This window comes from Vespa mandarinia, chromosome 2 (genome assembly GCF_050613455.1).
Source record: "Vespa mandarinia isolate Hongniang chromosome 2, ASM5061345v1, whole genome shotgun sequence".
Classification (NCBI taxonomy): Eukaryota; Metazoa; Arthropoda; class Insecta; order Hymenoptera; family Vespidae; genus Vespa; species Vespa mandarinia.
The window spans coordinates 4,188,722-4,211,896 of NC_140811.1; the positions used below are offsets into that span (position 1 = coordinate 4,188,722).

The 23,175-nt window shown below is 33.9% G+C and overlaps 1 protein-coding gene across 3 annotated transcripts in view; it reads left to right on the plus strand.

Annotated features, from left to right (window-relative positions):
- Positions 1-744: 744 nt before the first annotated feature.
- timeout (circadian regulator timeout) overlaps positions 745-23,175 on the plus strand; it is a 165,468-nt gene continuing 143,037 nt past the window's right edge. For 2 of the 3 annotated variants that reach the window (XM_035888137.2, XM_035888140.2), the window contains exons 1-15: positions 745-975; positions 1,113-1,268; positions 1,335-1,488; positions 1,569-1,749; positions 1,829-1,960; positions 2,042-2,137; positions 2,214-2,377; positions 5,360-5,477; positions 6,492-6,754; positions 7,396-7,528; positions 7,594-7,748; positions 9,249-9,382; positions 9,476-9,629; positions 9,746-9,826; positions 17,062-17,159. In XM_035888137.2, coding sequence (XP_035744030.1) covers positions 1,175-1,268; positions 1,335-1,488; positions 1,569-1,749; positions 1,829-1,960; positions 2,042-2,137; positions 2,214-2,377; positions 5,360-5,477; positions 6,492-6,754; positions 7,396-7,528; positions 7,594-7,748; positions 9,249-9,382; positions 9,476-9,629; positions 9,746-9,826; positions 17,062-17,159 — 1,957 coding nt within the window. In that variant the 5' untranslated portion in view covers positions 745-975; positions 1,113-1,174. The remainder of the gene's footprint in view (positions 976-1,112; positions 1,269-1,334; positions 1,489-1,568; positions 1,750-1,828; positions 1,961-2,041; positions 2,138-2,213; positions 2,378-5,359; positions 5,478-6,491; positions 6,755-7,395; positions 7,529-7,593; positions 7,749-9,248; positions 9,383-9,475; positions 9,630-9,745; positions 9,827-17,061; positions 17,160-23,175) is intronic. The other variant, XM_035888132.2, reaches the window with a different exon arrangement.

Below are 23,175 nucleotides of genomic sequence, written 5' to 3' on the forward strand. Positions count from 1 at the left end.
CATTGAAAGGATTAGATCCGTTCATGTTTAATTATTTTGAACTTAGCCTTGTTGATTCGCGAGAGAAACGTTTATTAATTCATTAAGACATTTACTTAATAAATTTACAAAAAAAAGGGAAGGTTTAATGAAACCATTATTGGAATGATAGAGAACTTATTTTTATCGTTTTGAAACTTTTGCTTCCTGCATTAGTTCGGAATACGAAATCTCACGGATCGATCGATCAAAAAGTAATGCCATGATTGCATTCACGTTTGTATTCGCTTCGAAGAACTTTCCTATCGATTGAAATATCGATTTTCATTACCTTCCTTGTTTAACCTACTTCTCTTTTCTGAACGAGATTTAACAGAAACGAATAGGAATATCTAAATTCAACGAAAAAGACATATCTAAATTCTAAATAACTGAGAGAGAAAGAGAAAGAGAGAGAGAGAGAGAGAGAGAGAGAGAGAGAGAGAGAGAGAGAGAGCTTATATAACTGTTATATTTTCAATTGATTGAATCAGGTTAAAAGTTAATTTTGAAAATATTCCTTGAATTTTTTAATTCATCATTTAATGCGAATAAGAAATTTAATAATTAGCAGACAATGGCGTTTACCAATTAAAAATTAAAAAAAAAAAAAGAAAGAACATTTATTATGCAGTGTTCATATTTTGTTTTCAAAGATTCATTTGTTATTCGCTTTCTGATTGGCTACTCTTTGTTACTCGATCGCGCGCTGCAGTAAATTTTCGCGCGCTTTTTCACCTGTTGCTTTGAATATATGTATCGCATAAGTATAATATTGTAACAAAGTTATTTAAGTGTTATTTTAATGATTAAATAGTTATTTTGTTGTTTATTGATATACAGCAGTGTTTTCGTTTAATAAAAATAGTTCATTGTTAGAATTTTTTCCTACAACGTGCACTATTTTGGAGTTTCTAACCTCTAAAACCGGAATATTCATATTTCAAGGTATAGCAAGTATGTAAAAAATATATAGTAAATAAAAAAAAGATCTGATAAAGTAAACTTTTATCCTCATAAACATTATACATATTCTTCTTGAATCTAATTTATTTAGATTTGATTGTAATAACCATTTTTTAAAATATATTTAGCTGGATGATCATTCTATTAATATTACTTGCTGCAGTTGGTTTAAAAACATTCTAATGCAATAATGGCAGATTATATATCTGCTGAATTAGCAGCCACTTGTGCTGCATTGGGCTATTACGATGGAAAAAAGTATTATTTGGATAAACATTGTCTAGGTGAGCTGGTTAGATATAAGTTAATAATGATGACATGATGGAGATCTTATTTTTAATATGTTATAGATGTTATAAAGGATTTGATAAAATACTTAAAAAGGGATGACGATGTTCATACCATACGTCGTTATCTTGGCCAGGCAAAATTACTTCAATCTGATCTCATAAGAATTTTTATACAACACTTTGATAAACTTGAATTATGGGATGTGTTATTAAGGCAAGTTTTGATATATAGGTTTAAATAACAAGCATAATTATATGTATATAATATTTGTATGTAAACTTCATATTTATTAGGTTAATTATTAATTTAACAAGTCCTGCTTTATTAATTTATAATGAACAAATACCTATGGAGAAGACTATGCGTAGTTTCTATTTACAAATAATATCACATCTGCAAAGTTATAAAGTGGCTTTAGCAGATGATCAAGTATGGACAATAGTTAATAATCGCTTGACCTCAATCTTTAGTATTGTAAGTTTTAATTTTGAAGCTATCACTAGAAAATATTCATTTAGAATAAGTTCTTTTAAAAATTTAATTATTATGATAGGATAATATGGAAAGAGGGGAAGAGAATGAAATGATTGTTGAAAGAATTTTAGCATTAATCAGAAATATACTTCAAATTCCTCCTGATGAAAATGAAAAGCGTCCTGATAATGATGCTACGGTTCATGATCAGGTAACTTATTTGATTATATTGTTTTTTTTTTTTTTTATTATAATTGAAGGAGTTATTTTACAAGATATTTGTTATTTACAGGTATTATTCGCACTTCATGCATCTGGTATTGTAGACATATTACTCTTTATTGCAAGTAGTGCTAAAGAACAACAATATCATATGCAAATTTTAGAGGTATACATTATAAACTTCAGACCAAAATATTAAAATTATAAAATTGTATTCTGATATTTAATATATACTTTTATAGATCATATCATTAATGTTACGTGATCAAAGTGCAAGTCAATTGGCATCAGCAGGTTTGCAGCGTAGTACAATAGAAAAGGAAAAGGATGAAGCACAATTACTATCTATACGACAGAAAGAAAGATTGGAAAAATTTGAAAAATTAAAGAAGTACGCTGGTGCTAGGTAAGGTTAATTATTATATAAACATTATAAAATGTTACAAAAAAAATAAGATAGTGTCTTAGACTGCTTAGAAATGTGAGAATTCGACTTTGAGTGGAGTTCTTAGTTCACTCGTGACCCATTTATTTATAAACTTATAATTAACAACATAACATGGAAAAACATATAACCGTATGAATAAAATTTTAAGATCACACCTTCGTAGATCTTATCTTCTTATTTGGGTCAGATTTTTATCGCTTTCATATCTCCCATCTTCTTAAAGCTTTTCAAGCGAACCTTTCAGAATTCTGCATGCAATAAAAAGCTCCAAGCTCGCTATTAAATTCATGTCATATTAATTTAAACAAAATCCTCTCGTTTTCTTATGATTCCTTAATTTTTCCTTGAATGACACTCGAAATCGTCAAGGAATATCTTTTTTACAAATCTCGCGGCGATTCTCTAATTTTATGCTCTAAATTGTACGTAATCCGATTTCTCGTTCCTATTCATAATTCTGAAATTCTTATTCTTGTTGTTATTTTTTTTTTCTTTTCTTTTTTTTTTTTTATCAACACGTTATATTAAAATATCAAGTCGAGATTATTAAATCATTCTGTACTTTCAATACATTTAACGTCGCGTTTCTTAAAAATCTTTACACGATGTATTTTCTTTCATGGCGATTCATTTTTTATAGATACCGATATAGGGTGTCACGTTTTTTTCGTCAATTCATTTCATTCATTCCATCGTGTGTGCGAGCACGAAACGGTGATGTATTAAACCGAGAAGATTCCAGACTCGACATGTTGAACTGCACTATGCGCATTCTACCGCTTCTGGCTCTGACAAGGGGACATTCAGACTTATGAATCTGAGATTTTTACATTTGAAAACATTTTCAAATGAAATAAGGAATTGAATATACAAAGACTATAAAATATTAAGCGTTTCTAGCCAGCACTGTTGTAGTCCTTTCTTTTTTTTTTTTTTTTATTTTTTTTCAGTAAATTGCCTTGAAATTGGAATTGTGATGTCTAATCGAGTTTAGTTTTAATTTCTGCTGGAACTCAATGAAATAAAAGAAAGAAGTTCTTTTTTTTCGATTTAAAACCATTAATATGAAAGTAAAATGATAATTAACTTTTCAAATCGAATTAAAAGAAAAAAAAAGGAATTTGTTTAGAAAACATCTAATATTATAGACTATATTAAATTATTTCATATGTATCATATTATTCGACTGTTGATTTCATTTAAAACACGATTTTGTAAAAATCCCGATTCAGAAGTTTGAATGTTCTCTCATAAGTTGTTTTCATTTTAACGGTCGAGTTCCAACGAGTATAAGTGCCGAGAAGGTATAAATGCTATGTGAGAAAAGCATGTAGAGGCTGACTTTCTGATGACTACGCTACTCAACACCGGATATCTTTTAGGTTGAATCGCGATCGTTCTCTTACTCATGTTGCTCCGGCTAGTGTTGCTTCTCTCACACTATGGCGACGACGACGATGACGACGCATATGTTGTAATGAATATGACCTAGTTTTTAAGATAGGACTGCCGGGTTTGAACGCGCGCGAATAGAAGGCTTTTATCCACTTGTTGGGAAGAAGCGAGCTGTATTCTAGTAACGAGCTCCTTCTTCGTTCAGGCCACCCTCTCATACACACACACAGCTACATACACATACACATATATACATTTCTCACTCTCTTGCTTTCTTCCATTCTCGCAAGGCCGTGTGCTCAACGCGAAATGCTTTTTGCGACTTGAAAGGAAATGGGGGTTGGGTGAAAAAAATTCGCTTCTTCTTTTCTTTTTATTTTATCTTTCTCCCCTTTCCCATGGTCGAAGGTTGGGATAAGTCGATCGGAAAACGATAAAGCGACCGAGCTACGAGTCAGGAGCAGCAGAATCGAGACGCAAGCCCATCCTGGAGTTCCTTCTTTTTTTTTTTACTCTTGTTTCGTGAGTCTTCGGGGTTAAGGGGGTAAAAGTCGACTGTACGACGCGCAAATGGGATCGATGTATGGATAAGTCGAATTCTAAGATATATGGTGATTCTATATCTTCTTTTTCTTTTTCTTTTTTTTTCTTTTTTTCAATATTATTTTCTATTTATTTGTTAAATATATTTTAATGTTAACACAGTACATACTCGTTCACTAAAAGTACTTGTAAATTAATATTACTTGTAAATTATTATTCACATATATTTTTTGACGAAAAAAAATTTTCATTTTGTTTTCTCAATTATTTACTTTCGAACAATGAATTTCTCGAATGGCCTGGTTTAATATCACGAATGGTCCAAATTCAGCATCAATCTTTCCGCATATTGTAGTTTGAAAAATTTAATCGACGATTGGAAAATGGTACGGGTAGAAATACCGTGTAAATGAATTCGTAGATAGAGTATGGGAAGGGGGAAAGGGGGGTAGTTGTAAAGGAAAAAGGAAAGAGGAATTGAGTGCGAGAAGTTAACAGGGAGGGAATGAGAGAAAGAAAGAGAGCCGCGAAATAGGAGAAAGTGAAGGAGGCTGCCTTCGTCATTTAAGAAACTATCTGCCGATGACAGCCGTCTTCTATTCCATTGATTGGATTTTCAGGAGTTATGGATAAAATTGGATTTGAATGATAAGCTCTCTTTTACTTAGGAACTTGGAATCGAGTACTGGGTTCTATCTTCAATCAGAGATTGAAAGTTGCCGTATCCACTCTGTCTCTTCTCGGAGAAGTTCTTACCTCAAATGTATCCATTTATTCCTGCCTTTTCTATATGAGCCTTTTCTATGGAATGACATTTTGTACAAGCATAAATAATATATACTTTTCACATCGATAAAAAGTAACAATACGTTTTGATACTTTTATCGTTTCATATCGTGCTCGTAAATTTTCATGAAATAACGTAAATACATACACACACACACACACACACACACACATTTAAAATTTAGAATATTTATGTTATTTGAACATTTTTCCCAGGCATTCACGTTTTGGCGGTACTTACGTGGTACAAAATATGAAGGCAATCGGAGATAATCAAATGTTATGTCACAAACCTTATGAAAAAGTCGAGGCACTCGAGTTCAATTCCCAAAAGGTAAGAAGAAATGCAAGCCATTATACGTGTTTTAGAAATGTTACAGATCGATGCTTTTTCTATGTGTGTGTTTGTGCTTTTTTTCTTTTTTTTTTTTCTTTTTTTTGTTTTTCTTTTTTTTGTTTTTCTTTCTTTCTTTTTTTTTTTTTTTTTTGTTCTTCCTTTTGTTCGACTATAAAACTTATCTCGTATAAAAGGAAAAAAGAAAAGAAAATATAATAAAGGGATAGAAAAAGTCAGAGGTAATGAAATCGCGTAAAGAAAATGGCTTATTCAATTAGGCAGGTGGCTTTTCGCGTTAGTTTTCATTAACGGAGTAAGTGAGAAGAGCTCGTTCGGATTCGAATGAAAATACGCTTGTTAATTAGAGTTATCCTTGCGTAATTAGAGTTCGGCCTATTCTTAATGGCACTTTGAAGCATTTAAAAGTGGGTCAGCTGTTCTTCTCTCTTACCCTCCTTAAAACTCGGCTTCTTCTGTCTCCATCCTCTTGCGTTTAGATTGCGTCTCTACCCTCTTTTACTGCGCGAAGTGCTATCCTTTTCTTTCTCTCTCTCTCTCTCTCTCTCTCTCTCTCTCTCTCTCTTTCTCTCTCTCTCTTTCTCACTTTCTCTCACGTTACTATTACCCCTCTTCTATCCTATCTCCGAGTCTTCGAGAACAGCAAAACTTTTCCTGGTATCCACGTGCCACGTTTTCATTATGTACCGTCATAAATTTGCTCGTAGCTCACGTCCATGGGTTAGTTCATGGGTGTTTGAAAGCATCATTCTAGCTAGGTGCCGGTAAGACCTATTATGCAGGACTTTTACACTCTTCTTACATCCACTTCGCTCGGTCTTTTTCTCCTCTTTTTAACGTGCTTAGATCATGCCATTACGACAGAACGATGCCATTTACTTCTTTTTATATACATTACATCACATTTCTACGTGCTTCGCAAATTTTCTTTACGATCCTTCTTCGAAACGTTGGAATTTCGAAATGAACTTACGAATTTTTTATTTTCAACAGACGAAAGTAAAGAAACCGAAGAACAAATTGGCGATGCGGGATTCAATGAACGAACGAAGATCAGCATTAAGCGTAAGACTTTTTTTGAAAGAATTTTGCGTGGAATTTCTTAATGGTGTATACAATCCAGTAATGAAACACACGAAGTCCTGCGTTATCAGTGACGTTCAATGTGATTCACCGGAGAGCAGTTGTTATCTCTGGGCATTACGTTTTTTTATGGAATTTAATCGATGTTACAAGTTTCAAGTAAAATATGTGAGGTAAGTTGAAGGTGCATTAACGAGTAAATAAGAGAGAGAGAGAGAGAGAGAGAGAGAGAGAGAGAGAGAGAGAGAGAAAGAGAGAAAGAGAGAGGAAGTAGATGACTTTATTTTCGGTAAACCGAAGGTCACGGATATCCCTCTCGTTCGTTGCGGAGTAGCTGCTGTTCGATATAAACGGTGGGAGAACGAGTTTCCGAACTCGTTTTACGCATCGTCGCTTTTTTGGATGCGTCTGTACGAAGTGCACTTTCTAGTTCTCAGTTCTCGTGACTGTATATACGTACCCATATGTATTTACACATACACACACATACACTCTCTCTCTCTGTCTCTCTCGTTCTTTTTATCTATCTATCTATCATTCTCTTTAACTCATCTTATTTTCGATTTAAGCAGTGTGCGCTTTGAAGCTTAAAGTTTGTCAGAGGTTTCATATGCGATCAATTTGTGTGTACGTGCAAATTCACTTTCGTTTGTTTTTTCTTTTTTTTTTTTTTTCGAAAAAAAAAAAAGACTTTTCGTGACTCGAAAATATGTTATTTTTTTTTTTCTTATTTTATCTTTTTTTTTTTTATGAATAAATCTATGACGGATAGAATATGATTTTATTTGACTTTTTCTTTTTTTTTTTTTCATAGCGAAACGATATCCACGGAAATATTTTATATAATACAAAGACAAATGAATCAGTATTATGAGATGATCGTTACCGATAAGGTGAGGATACCGATATGGTCTCACAGATTGCATTTGGCTTTGAAAGCATATAAGGTGAGGAAAGTATATGAGGGAAGGAATGATCGATGGAATTGTTGAAATGACGTATAATATTTTAGGAACTCCTTCATACCTTAATGGCGATGGATAAAAGTCCGGATCAAGATATAAGAGAATCTAGTAAGGTCATTAAAAGCAACGTGTTTTATGTCCCGGAATATCGGGAAACGATACTCTCTCAGCTTCTCAACTTCGATGAACGTAAAATGTCACGGTTAGTAAAGAATTATTCTTGTATCGTGTTTACAACGTCAGTGCGATAATTTGAATAACATTTACATCGTTAAAATAATATACGCAGTCGTATTATAACGTTTGATCGATCAGGGAGGAGTAAAAACGAAGCGCTGGTAACCAAACGACTCAGCGTCATTAGTCGGTCTTAGAGCTTACGTTCCGTAATTAAAATTACGCGACAGTAAAAACTTGGCAGAAGTAATTAATAAGTTTCAAATGGTCTGCCAAGTTCTGAGACAGTAACGAGATTGAAAAGTTTGAGAAACGCGGGGGAGCGAACGACGAGTACTTGGCCCGTCGAGTTCTCCAAACTTAAATATATTTTCTCTTTGATTTTCAACGAATCTCTCGCTTCTTGCCTGTTCTCGATTTTACGCGAAAGGCGTTACGTCCGTCGGCATACTTATCTTGTTCGTGTCTCTCGACATCGAGCCGACTCTTATCGATTTGCCTGGTTGCCTGGTATTGTCGAACGAAAAAAAAAAAGAAAAAAGAAAAAGAAAAAAAGAAGAACTGTTTACCGAAAGTTTTATCTATCGCAGACAGATTGATTCACTTTCAGATCAATCGATCGACTTCTTTGCCATGCCTGCCTCTTCATCCTCTTTTCTTTTTTTCTTTTTTCTTTTTTTTTTCCATCCACTTCTACTAACGCAACTCTATCCTTTTTTGGCTATTTCTTTTCTCCTTTTCACCGATTCTCATCCCCTATCCTTTCTCTTCTCTACCGAATAGCTCTTCTCTTCCCACTTTTTCTTCGTTTCTTGCCGGAATAAACAACTTTTATCGACCTTCCGGCCAAGCGAAATGGGGAAAGGCGGTGGGTGTTCAAGTTGCTATGAGTTTGACGGCTTTTCCTGGGATTTCCACGACGGAAATGTAAGGGCGCCGCGGTGTACCACCGCGATATCGTCTCGTCGCTTTGACGTCTCGACGATGCTGAGGAAAACATAGTTCCGAAGACTCTGTCAAACTTTCCCGGCAGCACCCCGTTAGAGTATAAATTGATAAATTAACCGTTACTGTTGCCACTCTTGACGGCTAACATTGTTGTCGCATTGTTTGCCCGTGTTGTTTATGCTCATTGTCTCAAAGACTCACCGATATTCTATATCTAATAAAACTACTCGCAGTATATACCATTCGAGAAGTTTTCTTTAAAATGAACATCGAAATGATTTCGAGAATTTATCGAATCATCAGCTTTGTCTTTTCTTCGTTCAATTATCTATTTTAGTCATTTTATTTCTTTAAGTCAAGCGCATATACAGTGCGATCATTATTGTACAAGTACCATTTCCACTTCTTTAAACGTAAGACGAGAATTCCGTTTTAAGGATGTGAATCGCAAGAACTAGGTTACCTGCGAGACATCTTATTTAGCATTGTGTCAGCTTGCAAAAGATCTCGTTATCTCGGTAACGCAAAATCCCAAGGAGAATCTCAAGAAATAAGTTGTTTAATCTCGCGTTTGCAGGAAATACCTGATCGACCTAGTAACGACCACCCACATTTTTCTAAAGATGTTGGAACAGTTTTGCGCCAAGGGACAACGAAGTCTCATCGTGCAGAAGTTGAAGAAGAAGCGACACAAAAGTAGAAAGCAGAAATGTAAGATGTAGAGAATTTGTACAGAGTTTGTGCCGGTTAAAGTCGTTCTCTCGTTTATTTTTCTCTTTAATATTTTCTTTCAAACTTTTCTAGCTGTATCGCGGAAAGAAGAAGCGCCTAACCCGAGCTTAGAAGATCGTTGGGACGATCTGGCACCGGAATTATCTGTGGTGATGCAAGATGGAGGCTCAATGCCGGAAATGATGCCATTTGATGCAACACTTGATACACCTGTCGACGATCAAAAGTATATCCACTTTTTTCTTAATTATCTTACAACGATATTTTAATTCTTATTCGACGACTGTAAAAGAAATCCTTTTTCGTTTAATTTTATGGGAAAACTATCGAACTTGTTTCTAGGAGTGATGCAATGAAGAAAATACAAAAACTATTACGATTGAAGCACTTTGAGAATGCTGTTGGACTTTTGCGAGCTTGCCGGTAAGGATTTTTTTTTGTTTTAATATTTTCAAATGTTATATGCTTATAATTATATAAGCTATGATGACAATACAACAATGCCGTTAAAATGTTTACTTTTAATATAAAAAAAAAAAAAAAAAAAAAAAAAAAAAACAAAAGAAAAAAACAAAAAAAAAAATTCATTTATTATAAAATCTTCGTACTTAATGTTTTCTGTGGACAATTGGAATTTTTCGCACGCGTTTTATGGAATTTTTTTCATACGAATTCTTGCCTTCTGGGGTTTACGATAAAAGAGGTTCTCCGTCATCTGAGAGTAACGTCAGACCAATTAGAGCATATAATCGTGAATTCACGTGGTGACGCGAGGCGCGACTTGTCTTCTAATGTATTCAGGAAAAAGCCCACTACCTTTTTCTTTGTTAGAAACCCTCGTCTTTTTTCAGCAAAGCACAATATACTGCGACGGTAGATGGCTCGGAGTAACCTCGATGTTGCGGGGAAGCCGACCTCGTGGATGCTTTGTTTTAACAAACAATGGACTTCGGTGTAATGGGGTTAGAAAGTGAACGAAAAGTTGGGATTTATTCTTGTACAACCGATGAATTTTTGACCGCCGTTTGAAACGCAGCTAGGGCGACGACCGTGCTCGAATAAATTCACGCCAAAGCCTTTTGTGCTTCCTCCATTTAAGCTTTTCTTCTTTGCCCGGACTCCCGAATAGTTTTTAATACCGGCGTAAACGCAGCCTCAAAAATCTCTCGCGAATCGAAGGTTTAGGGGGGACAAAGAGAATGAGAAAGAAGAGAACAAAAGCGAACGAGAGACGCGAAACTCTTTATCGGGTTATTTATGTGCGAAGCCTCGCGCGGAATATAATCTCCCTTCGAATCTTTTTTCTTTTTCATTTTTTTTTTTTTTTTTCTTCCTTTTCTTTTCCTTTTTCTTCTCCCCTCCAAAGTTTAGGCACCTGATTTGCATGAAGTTCGTAGCAAAATTTACATGGACTCCTCAGCTAACATAATCTTATTTTTCAAGGCTGTCCCTCTACCTTTCTCTCACCTTTTTCAAGTACATTAGGCGAATGCATAAAATAAGCGGAAGTATTTGCATAGCCTTTTGAATGTGGCAGTGCACTAAAATCGTATTTTTTTTTCGTTAAATCATAATTCTTACATCGAACGATATAATAAGTGAAATTATCTTCGCCTTGTTAACATAATGTTTCACGTCCAAAAGAGATAAATTTACGTTCAAACTATCATGATTATTTAATCCTAATATCTAGACCGAATTATTCGTCAATTTTCTCTCTTTATCTTTTTCTTTCTTCCTCTCTGTTATTTTCTCTCTCTCTCTGTCTCTCTCTCTCTCTCTCTCTCTCTCCCTCTCTCTTTTTTTCTTTCTCTATCCTTTCGCTTGTTTTATCGAACCCTTCAGACTCTCTCAACGTTCGCTCTTTTCGATCACCCGGGCAATTAAGCAACGAACAGTCGAGCGTTTACACTGCCACAGATATTTACATTACATTAAATCTTAAAGGGATGCACGGCTCTTGTAACGCGAGAGTATACGGCGGTTCATCGAGGTGAATTGGTGGTACCCATCCAGGTCTTTGAAGTTCTCCGTCTACAAATGCGCCCGTGTGTCCCTTCGCCAACTTGTTTCTATCTTCCACCTCGGTTACCCTTCCACCTCGAAAGCTTAATCGTCGTTCCGACTGTCTCGTGAAAGCTATTCTTTGCGGACGAAATCGTCAACGAACAGAAAGAGTTTCTTTTGTTCCGTACTATTGATTTATACCGATGTTAATTTCTCTTTATCTTTAGAGACTTATTTTATTTTATCATAACTTTTATTTCTTTCCTATCTTCGGAAAAATAAATTCCCTTACGTGGAATAGGCCTGTCTGTATTGGATCGACTCTCGAATATGACCCCATCGTCATACTTGAGAAACTATTCTAACATCGTGGTTTCGTTTTGTAGAAAAGTAACTCGTCTGATGGAACAACAACTAAGTTACTTTGTAGATACCGAGTGTAGAATAGGGAAGCTACTATCGAAACAGCTCCTGAATTGAAGCACGGTTATACTTCCCGGAACTATCCTTTTGGTACCTTCATCTCATGGTTTCGTTTTATACTGAAGAACCATTTCTGATGGAATAATAATTTTCTAACGAAATGGTTTTGGAAGAACAGGTCAAGTTGGAGGTACTTATGTTGTATCGAAAGTTTGACATGAAGTTGTTAGTTTTTAACCTCGTATGATAAATTTTTCTTTTTTTTTTCTTTTTTGATTTTTTTTCTTTTCTTCCTTTTTTTTTTTTTTTTTTTTTTTTTTTTTATAATGCGACGAATGTTCTTTTTCGATGACATTATATGTCATAACATGTTTCGAAAGTACTATCCTTTTATACTTCACCATGCAATTTGTTCCATCTAAGATCGTTGCTATATCGCTCGAAGAGATCCTTTGCAATATTCTCTTGTCCAGTTTATGAGAGATAAGATTTAGCGCTGCTAGTATATAATGGGAAAGAGACGATCCATGGCGACCTTGTGCACATAGTAGGATAAAAGGAAATGACAGTCTGTTGACCGACCCTTCTGTAATCGGAGTAAGGCGCGGGCAATATTAATAACACATTCACAATGTTACATGAATATTACGGCAATCGATATACACATACAATTGTACATATACATACAACATAACATATATTCATTCCAGACGTTCTCTCCCCTACAGGATATTCAAGAACAAATATACAAATCCTCGGATATCCTGTTCGTTCGATGAACTGATGAAACGAATGAGAAAAAACGAATATCAAATATATTTCGCATAGGTTTAATATCTATCCACGTTTTTCTCTAACGTTTGAATTTCCAATTATAGAAATATTTTCTATATTTATATTACCTATCTCGTATTTACATACTCATATTACGGCTAATAAAAAATTACGAAGTACGATTTAAATATAAGATATTCTTCGTTAATAAAATAGATTTGATTCTTTAAGAATATGTAAATTTAATATGCAAATTTCATACTAATTCCTATCTTGAAATGTTTTAATCGTTTATTCATCATCAATCGTTATTCTCGATTTGTTCGCTCTGTTCTATCGATTACGTTGATGCGTAAAATAGATAATAATAGAGGAGTGGACTTTCACGTGCTGTCAGCCACGGGCAATACCAAAATTATTCGTTCGATTCCATGCAAAATCAGTGGCGTTGGCGTTTTAGAATAGCGCCTTTACTGAGAGAGAGAAAGAGAAAGAAAGAGAAAGAGAGAGATTCCTTTGTCGTGAAACTTCAAATCGAAGGATAATGGGGATTGTATGGTGGTGGATTTCTATTCAGAAAGCCACCAGCAGAAGCTCGCTATACGAGCCACTTCTTCAACCACGGAGAATGTGTCCTCACTCTTGTGTTCCTCTTTTCTCCCTTACGTTTCATCCTATACCACCATAACTTCCATCACTAGTACCATCTTCACCTCTACCGGTACCTTCTCCTACTCGCCACCTGCGGAAGCTTCGCAATGTCCGCTTATTGGATTCACCCTCGACCTGGGGATTTCGCACTTTCTAAAAGCTTCCCCAAGTACCTAGTAGGGCTCTCTGACCCACGCGACAGCTCAGTATATAACGGATTACGTGTCTCCTCTCATGTAAACGAAACGAATCGTTCGTCTGATTTTATTCTTCAGAACAAAATTTGTACGAGAATCAATCCTCTTAAATCCTTAAAGTCGATAGCTCGAAACTCGTTGATACATATCGTAATCGTATCTTCTCGCGAGATAATTAAATTTTTTTTTCTCTTATATATATATATATATATATATATATATATATATATATATATATTGCTTATTAGATATTTACTTGTGCATTTTATATGAAATTTTTTTTTTTAATAATTTTTTACTTTTTCTCTTTTTTTTTTTTCTTTTTACATTGTCAGTGACTCAATTATAATGTCGCTGCATTCGATATCAAACGATATTTATCGTGCATACGTAAAAGATTAGATGAGATCGCTTGTTTCTATTTCACTTGCTTCGTACATTGTGAAAATAAAGACTCGGAAAATCGTGGCGGAAAGAGTAACAGTAGCGTAAGAATTTTCCTTGGTACAAAATGGATGTATCCTCGAGGCAAATCTGATGTCGCGTCTTTATCCTTGATTCACGTCTCTCTGACTTTTTTCTTTTTCCACGATGCTTTCATTTCGACTTTCGGTATATTTCTTGGTATAAGACGTCTCGTCTCGTCTCTTATCTTTCATTATTTTCCTTTTCCTTTTTCTTTCCTATTTTTTTTCCCTAGTTTCTCTGTTTCTCTCTCTCTCTCTCTCTCTCTCTCATTCTTTCTTTCTCTATCTCTCTTTCTCAGTTTCTCTTTCTTTTACACCTTTTTTTTTTTTTTTTTTATTAAAATTCAAGCCGAGTGAAATTCTCTAGGAGAGCCATCTCCACTAGCAAGCAGAGAGCGCGTCAGGGTTAAGAGTGCTCCGCCATTAACTATACCCTTTTACAGAGACTTCTACCAAGATGTGATTTTACCTTTGTCCTCAAGTCACGTACGCAGACTTTCACCTTTCTCTCGATGTTCCTTCGCTCTCACAGGAATAGAAGCTTCCTAAAACGGTACGACATCTCTCTCAGCTTTTATGGAATTGCAATGTCTCCCACTCTTCCTTTTCTTTTCATTTTCTCTTTCAATCTTCATTCTCTCTCTCTCTCTCTCTCTCTCTTTCTTTTCCTCTTTCTCTATCTCTCTATCTCTCTTCTTTCGTTTACTGATTTTTATTAGAAATGATCGATTGCTTTCTTCTTATCTGTGGTGAAAAGAATTGGGGTGAGGTTGTATTTGATAACCTTCACGAATAACTTTGAAATATTTTTAACGAAATCGTTGTGATTTTCTTGAAATTGAATATTTATTGTATATCGATTCTTTCTCGATACGAAAATAAAGAAACAGATAGAAAAGAAAAAGAAAAAGAGAGAGAAAGAGAAAATGAGAGAAAAAGAGAATAGGAGATGGAATGAAATCTTGATGTGAGCGATCGCCTTAGTGTCGAACGACAAGCTTCTCCATAAATTCGAGGAGATGCTCACGTAAGGTGAATTGCAACTGCATTCCTTTTTCAAGAGGAAAGATTCTCCTTTCTTATTCTCCTTGTTTTCTCTATCTTAATATTTAGTTAAATTTTCTCTCTCTATTTATTTATCTAACGATTACAATTTTAAAACATTCGGAGGCTTGATATTAATTCACTATCTCATTTTGAAATATTAACACTTAAATTGCGATTAAATATTATTTGTATATTTCAGAGTAAGATTTTATCATATTGCTAATCATCGAATAAACATCTTATTATTATTGACGATTAAAAAAGAAAAATGATTTTTTATGATAATTATTTTCGAAAAAAAAAAAAAAAATAAATAAATAAAAACGGTTTTCTTTTTTTATACGTGTAATCCAAATATTTTTGGTGTTAATCAAAACAAGTGACACTTTAGTGAAAATAATATATCAAAAGAAAGGTAACACTACAGTCAATGAAAGCTGGAATAGTGTCAAGATGAAAAAAGAAAAGAAAAGAAGTTGAGGGGTTAAAGCAGCATCAGGAATGCGAGAATGTCCGAGGGTGCGATTCTCGGAGGGTGCGAACCACTCGACTCGTAAGGAGTTGGACCTTGGTGTAGATCGTGGCAATGTTCACGGGACCTTTCACGTATGCTCTGGGCTTCTCTAACCTTCGAATTTCCTACTTTCGGGTGGCAAACATTTCTGCTCGGAAGATAACGAAAGTCGTGTGCGTTAAATGGCTTACGCTCTATTTGATCGTCTAACCACTACTTCGTATTAAGCGAGAACTCATGCCACCTGATTATCTTCTTCTTCCGTATTTGCTTCGAACACGTATTCGTAGATTATATATATATATATATATATATATATATATATACACACATACATATAACGTATACGTATGAGATCTCTATTATACTATCAAGAATTTAGTTTCAGTATTCATAGAATATAAGAGAGAAAGAAGAAATTGAAAATTTATTCTCGTACAAGTTCGATCAATTTTTTGTGAAAAATAAAAAATAAAAAATAAAAGCTTAACAATAATTATAAAAAAAAAAAATAGAGAAGGATCTTAAGAAAAAGTATTGATCTTTTATAAATATTTTTTATAGTACGAAAAGAAAAATAATGCTTACGCTAGATAGCAGAGTTTGGTCCTCGCTGATAATATATAACAATGTATTAACACGTATATTCAGAGTCGATACATTCGTAAATTATGTAGGTATAGGTTTACACATATATATATATATATGTGTATATGTTGTATGTATATATTTGTATCTATATATAGTATATGTATATAGATGCACGTGTCGCCCAAATGCATTGTAATTTATTCAAATGAATGTATGTAACGCCCTATCAATCACGTATCAGACGTGTATTAGAGATGCAATTAGATCGTAGCAAATTAACACAAATAATTGTATTATCGATAACGTATGATGTTTAAACTAAGTACATACATGTACCTTTGTAAGCTATATATTTATCATCGACTTCGTCGTTAAATAATATACTATATAAACAGTTTTTTTTTTCTATATATATATATATATATATATATATATATATATATATTATAATTATTAATACATAACGCGTATATTGAAATTCTTCTACGCGGAGTGAAACGTATACACGACCGATTGCAAGTTATCATAAACTAATTCGAACAATTATACATATCCGTTTAACCAAAAGGTGCGATGAAGTGTAATCGAACGTTGAATGAGCATATAGTAAGTCAATTATTTGGTAACCGCTTGTTATTAACGGCATTTATGCATATAACGATGAATGGTAATATGCTTGGTATGCCACGATTTTAACTACGCGGTGCATTCCGAATATCGATGGTTAGAAAATGGCGACATTTGTTACAAATTAATATATGACTATGAAATCGAATAATTTAGAAGGATAATTAAAGGGTACGATATTCTTCGTGCTTTACAATAAATATATTATTCCTTCTATTGATAATCTTCAGAAATTTTCAATGTTATCAAAAAGTACGTATATAAAGATTTATTAATATAAAATCAGACGAAATGTCATGCACTTATCGTCTTATTTATAAAAGTAGATGCTCGAGTAAATGTAGCAAAATTATATTACAGAGAAGTCTGGCCGGAGAACGACTCCTTTGGAAGGGCTGATATACCGCCGGAGGAAGAATTTCTAGCACTCCGCGAAATCTTCTTTGCAGATCTCGGTGGTGAGTAGTTTTTACAAAATTAACATATTCGAGCTGGTTGAAAGCTTCGAGTTGCTTTCATATATTGCATTAGCATTTTAATTCCTTGATTTCTCGGCTACCTCATAAACTGTGAGTTCTACGAAACTTCTATTTCTCCCTTTCCCTATTTTTTCTATCTCCTAGTGATTATTATTAAAAAAAAAAAAAAAAAAAAAAAAAAAAAAAAAAATTAACTACTTCGTAGTTTCCATTTGGCCGTGTCGATGTCTTAAGTAAAAAAATTGAAAATAAAGAAAATTTGGTTCTATACCTCACAAATACATTGATTTTTAACATTCTGATTGGCCAAATTGACATTGAAATAAAGATATAGGGCAGAAGAAAATTAGAATGAGAATAAGGAACATTTATGGCGATTAAATTAAAAGAAAAAGAAGAAGAAGAGAAAGAGAAAAAAGGAAAATGAGACCAGTGGAGTAAAGACGATTTCTTTGGACGTTTCGTTTACGATAGAGCAAAAGTGTCTACCTTCGCCTCATTTAATACTTTTTTTCCGTACCAAGGGTATTATCGCTATAACTTGGGTTTATAGTGAAAATTATGTGCTCCGCACACGTAGTAGTCTCTTGAGAAAAAAGCACTGTCGGTGTTTCAGTTATCGTTAATCGTACGAGGATCTGAAAGATAGAAGTAATTTTTACATTAATACTAATAAATTAGATCTAATTTAACTGATTTCAAGGAAAAAGTATTAAACTAATTTTCTATCCCTCGCATTTTTTCGTTGATGTTTCGACGTCCCTTTGATCAGAACAAAAGGTACATAAATTAATTTTAATTATTATTTAATGAATTGTACGATCAAAGAGTACGATCTATTTCGTTTGTTAGAAGTTAAAGTCAAAATCGAGACTTTATTTTTCCCAAAGACATTAAATTCTGCAAAATATATAAATAGATGATTTTATTCGTGAGAGCTTTCGCAGTAACAGTGTGTAATAACCGGGACATATATCATGAGACAAAATTTAATTAAACGGGCCGCTGGTATTTATTTCACACTTCTAATTTATGTACGAATAACTACGTCCTTTCTCGTTCGGCATTTATCTCCGTTTTATTATATCTATACGGTCGTACAATGGACCGGTCCCATTCTAAATATTTTCATCTTTTCTAAAATTGCCTTTGTCATATGGTACACGTATACGCATACACATATACCGATTTATTATGACCAGAGGACATTTCTGATCCTCAATACGCAATAATTTTTCATGTTATTCACAAATATTCTACCTATCGTGAATATTTTATATTATTTATTATCTCTTGTTTGCTTTTAACGATAGAGCGGCTCGTAAAATGATCCGATTCTTCTTCTAGTAGGTACATCCTCGAACAACAAGAGAAGAACATTACGTAATATAAGAATCGCTCGTTAAGCATTAATGATTTACTATGTAAATATATGAATCGACGTAGCGTATAAAAAGATATTGCCTTGTGATTTTCGTGGCTATTATATTAGTAAATTCAAAAAGAAATATCGTTAGAGTAACGAGGTTGAGATCATAGCTATCATATTTCCATACTTGCCAGTGATTTCTTTATCGATTATCGTTAATAATAATTCAATAATATAAGAAATATATATATATATATATGTATTACATATACAATATATATATATATAATTATCAATTGATATTTATTTCAAATGTTCTATATTCAACAGAATAAACTTGTTCACAAATTTTCATTAAATTACCTTTTCCTTTTTATTATTCGATCTTAAAGCCTAAAGATAAAAGAGTATATAGATGATTTCGAGTATGTTCGTCAATTAACCATAGTTTATCTTTTTACCACACTCATAATTTCTCGTTTACATGGATTGCGGCATCGCGTTTACTTTCTTTTCATCTCCCCTTTCTCACGAATGTCGTCACGATAAAAAATGGTTACGATGTTATGAATTACAACTCGTACTCCTCTTGTTCTTTCTTTCGTTTTTTCTTCGTTTTCTCTCCCTCGGATAGCTCGCGCTAACGATGCTTTCTCTCTCTCTCTCTCTCTCTCTCTCTCTCTCTCTCTCTCTCTCTCTCTCTCTTTCTCTTTATCTTTCTTTCTTTATCTCTGTTTTCTTCTATCGCTCGACGCGTAACTACGACTACATCGCTAGCACAAATCGGTTCGGTCTGTGTAGGTGCCAGTGAAACGGTGAAGTCGTTAAATGTTAATCCCTCTTTTATATCTTACGGCTAGTTCGCGTCACTGGCAGCTACCGTTCTGTCCGGGCAACATGGAGTTTATTTAAAACAACTCTGGTGACATCCAGAGAGTTTTATTTTATGACGTAAGCAGTTCATCGTACCATTCGTTATCAAAAATCTTACAATTAATTAATTTAATTTTTTTATCTTTATATTATTTAGATATAACGAATTTATAAGAGATAGATATTTAATACTATTTATAAAAAGAAAAGAAAGAAAAAGTAACGAGAAAAAAATTTAAAGAAAAAACGATAAAGAAATTAATCACGGTGGAACATTTTTTTTTTTTTTTTGTTTTATTTCACTTTCTCTCTCTCTCTCTCTCTCTCTCTCTCTCTTTTTTCACTTCGCATCCATTCTTCAGACGGTTTTACCAGGCGAAGTAAATGTTTTTCATTAATCTTTCGCAACTCGTTCCCTTCATTGTCGACGCGTAGATTCGTAATTTGGTCGACTTACACTGGCTGAATCGGTAAATTCGTTAGTACAGTTTGTGGTTTACACGCTGCGTTTCATCATACCAGTCTGCGGCGCTATATTTGTGACCTCCTACATACCTCCCCGAAAGCTTTGTGAGTCTAATTACGAAGTACACATGATACACATCGCGAACATGTTACCTCCGTCTAGTCTCTTTACGTTCTCTTCCATCCCCTTTGCTTTGCGTTATTCCTTTCATTTTGACATGTCTCTTTGTATCTATTCTTTTTCTTTCTTCTTTTTTTATTCCCCTTCTCTCGTGTATTTTACTTTATTGAAATATCTGCAAATCCGACTCTCTTATTAGATACTTATTGAATAAATCGTTGAAATAATAAATATCCTACATAAATTCAATATTTATTGATTTAAATTATACTAATTTATAAGTACAATATTAAACGTTCGTTCGATGTTCATTAATAAGTACTAATGTTTTCTGGTTAAATTCATAAAGTGTCTAATTATAGTATTTATAATATTTCGCTTAATTATAGTATTTAACAAATCGTTAGAACTATTTCCCATATGAACGTAGTTTACTTATTTAACTATTTACTTTAGAGATTAACTATTTAAATCAGAAATTATACTTCCTCTGTTCCCACGAAATGATTAATGATTGTATCATTAATTTTTTCGTTCGTATGAAGTAAAGACTTATAATGGAATCTGTAAGTACAAAAAATACGATAAAAGGGATTAAGAATAATTCGTCAGACGTTTTTTCTTTCATCTAACTATTATTATAATATATAATTCTATATAGTCTCTTATGGCGAATTCTAGATAGTCGAACTTATAGCGGAGTAGAGTATTTTCGTTTCTTTTTCGTTCTTCGAAAAGCTCTTTATTTATTCACGTCCACCGAGAGTACAGAGAAACTCATACATATATACGAAATATACCCATTTCATCGGATTCGTTCCTGGAGGCGCCAGAAACAGCAATGGTGTTTCTGAGAGGAGTGGAAAAGGGCGAAGGAAGATGTGCTTCAGTTTGCTTGCGATTTTTTTCTTTCTTTCTTTATCCTCTTCTTTCTTTTTCACCTCCCGGCTACGATTCTAACTTGTTAGTCCGAATACGTGACGAATGAGGAGGAATAGCGGAGGAATAAAAAAGAGAGAGAGAGAAAGAAAGAGAGAGAGAGAGAGAGAGAGAGAGAGAGAGAGAGAGAGAGAGAAAGAGAGAGAGAAAGTAATAGAAGAAAGATATAGATTAGAAAAGGAACGATGGAGAAGAATAAAAAAGTCTTCTAAGCTTCTTTCACTTGGAAGGTCGAAGGTTTGACGAATGAAGACCGAATTGGAAGTCTAACCAATTGTGGAGTCAGACCAAGAAAAATTTGCATCCCTCTTTTTCTTTCTCTCTCTCACTCTCTCTCTCTCTCTCTCTGCCTCTCTTTCTTTCTTTCTTTCTCTCTCTCTCTCTATTTCTCTCTCTTTCACTCAACGACGAGCGATCGTCCTCATATGTCTGAAGGCTCTACTTCATCCTTCTTTTTCTCATCCCTCTTTTTCTTCTTCCACGGATTTCTGAAACCGCGCTCCATAACTTAACACTTTAGACGGAAACTTGCGGTTCATCCTTGTCGTCTCTTCCTCCTTCTTCTTATCATCCTCCCCCTCCTCCTCCTCCTCCTCCTACTCCTCCTCCTCCTTCTCTTTTCATCTCCCCTTCTTTCCTATTCGTGAATGTATACGCATTCGTACGCAGAACGCGCCGAAAGGCGATATTCTATGCGCTGGAACTTCCTCGAATGGTGTGCGGATGAAAATAGGGTGTGCTCCCTTTCAAATAACCTTACTTATTTGTTTACCCACTCGTCGATTTTTCTTCTACTTTGTCCTTCCATACCCTCCTAATGCTTTCAAAGCGTTCCTAGGAACGAACGTGCAAGTTTTACACTTCATGAAAGTACTTTTCTTCGAATTCCTGTAAGTGACACTTGCCTTTCTTATTTCTTTCGATCGATCAGACGAGACGATTTATATTTCCAGATCGAAATTAAACGTTACATGTCGTTTAATGTTATATATTCCTTGTAAAAATACGCATAGAGAATAAAAGTGACAGAGAATTTTAATCTTAATATACGTATAGACACACACACACATATATATATATATATATATATATATATATATGTTATTTAAATTTCTACGTATGTAAATGATTTATGTCTGAATACTAAAATACGTTCGTTCTCTACGATCTCACCGAACCGTATGAAGGCCAAATGTTATGTATCCCACATAGACTCTCGTTGTTTACATTCGAGTATATATATTTGTATGACAAAACACGTTTCAGTACATTGTTATCCTGTATATTGTTGTATTTAGTATATATATATATTCTTTCTTTTGATTTCACGATACAGAATCATTGGCTAATGTTGTCTCCTTTGTTCCTTTTTTCTTTTTTTTTTTTTTTTTCATTTCTTTTCTTTTATTTATGAAATATTGCGACTTCATAATAAAAATAATATAGTAACGTACTTATATACATATATCATTACTATTTTTACATTCTTGAGAGATAAAGGAAATGTAGTGTCTCCAGAGAAAAGGTATCTAATCGTGTACAGAACTTTTATAATTGGTTTTACCTTACCGCGAAAACCGTTGTTATGAGTGAACTCCGTAAAAACTTTTCCTACTAATTTTGCCAGTCGACGATGGTTATAATGTAAAAAAAAATAAGAATGAATGGTACTTTCGAGAAAAAGAAAGAAATAGAAAAAGAACTGGTGGTATGAGATAATAAAAGTCGCGTAAAAATCGATGTCAACAAATATGTATAATCATCGTAAATAAATTTATGAAAGTGTGTAAAAGTAAGTTTAAAAATGATTTTCACTTATCGTTTAAGTAAAATGAAATGGATACGTTCTGTCGTGAATTTCTTGTCACGATATTATCCTTGCTTTTTCAAGCGCTATAACGAAACAATCACGTTTACTACTCACGTTTATAACTTGGCTTTCCGTTCCTATGGTTTTACGTCGCTTAAGCGTATCCTTTTGGTTCTCAGGATAAAACAAGTAGCAACTACTTTGATATTCGTACGAACAATCTTTTTTTCTTTCATCGTAGAAAGTTTCCTTTTTTGTTTGTTCCGTACGATGCAATAATGGAAGGAACAATGATGATCGGATCAAACAGTTTTGTTTCCAAATTCTTGAAGTGTAGTAAATGGGAGAATTTACATCCAACGTTTGCTCGAACGATCACGACCATATGTTTGTCTTCTATATTTATATCTTTCCTTTT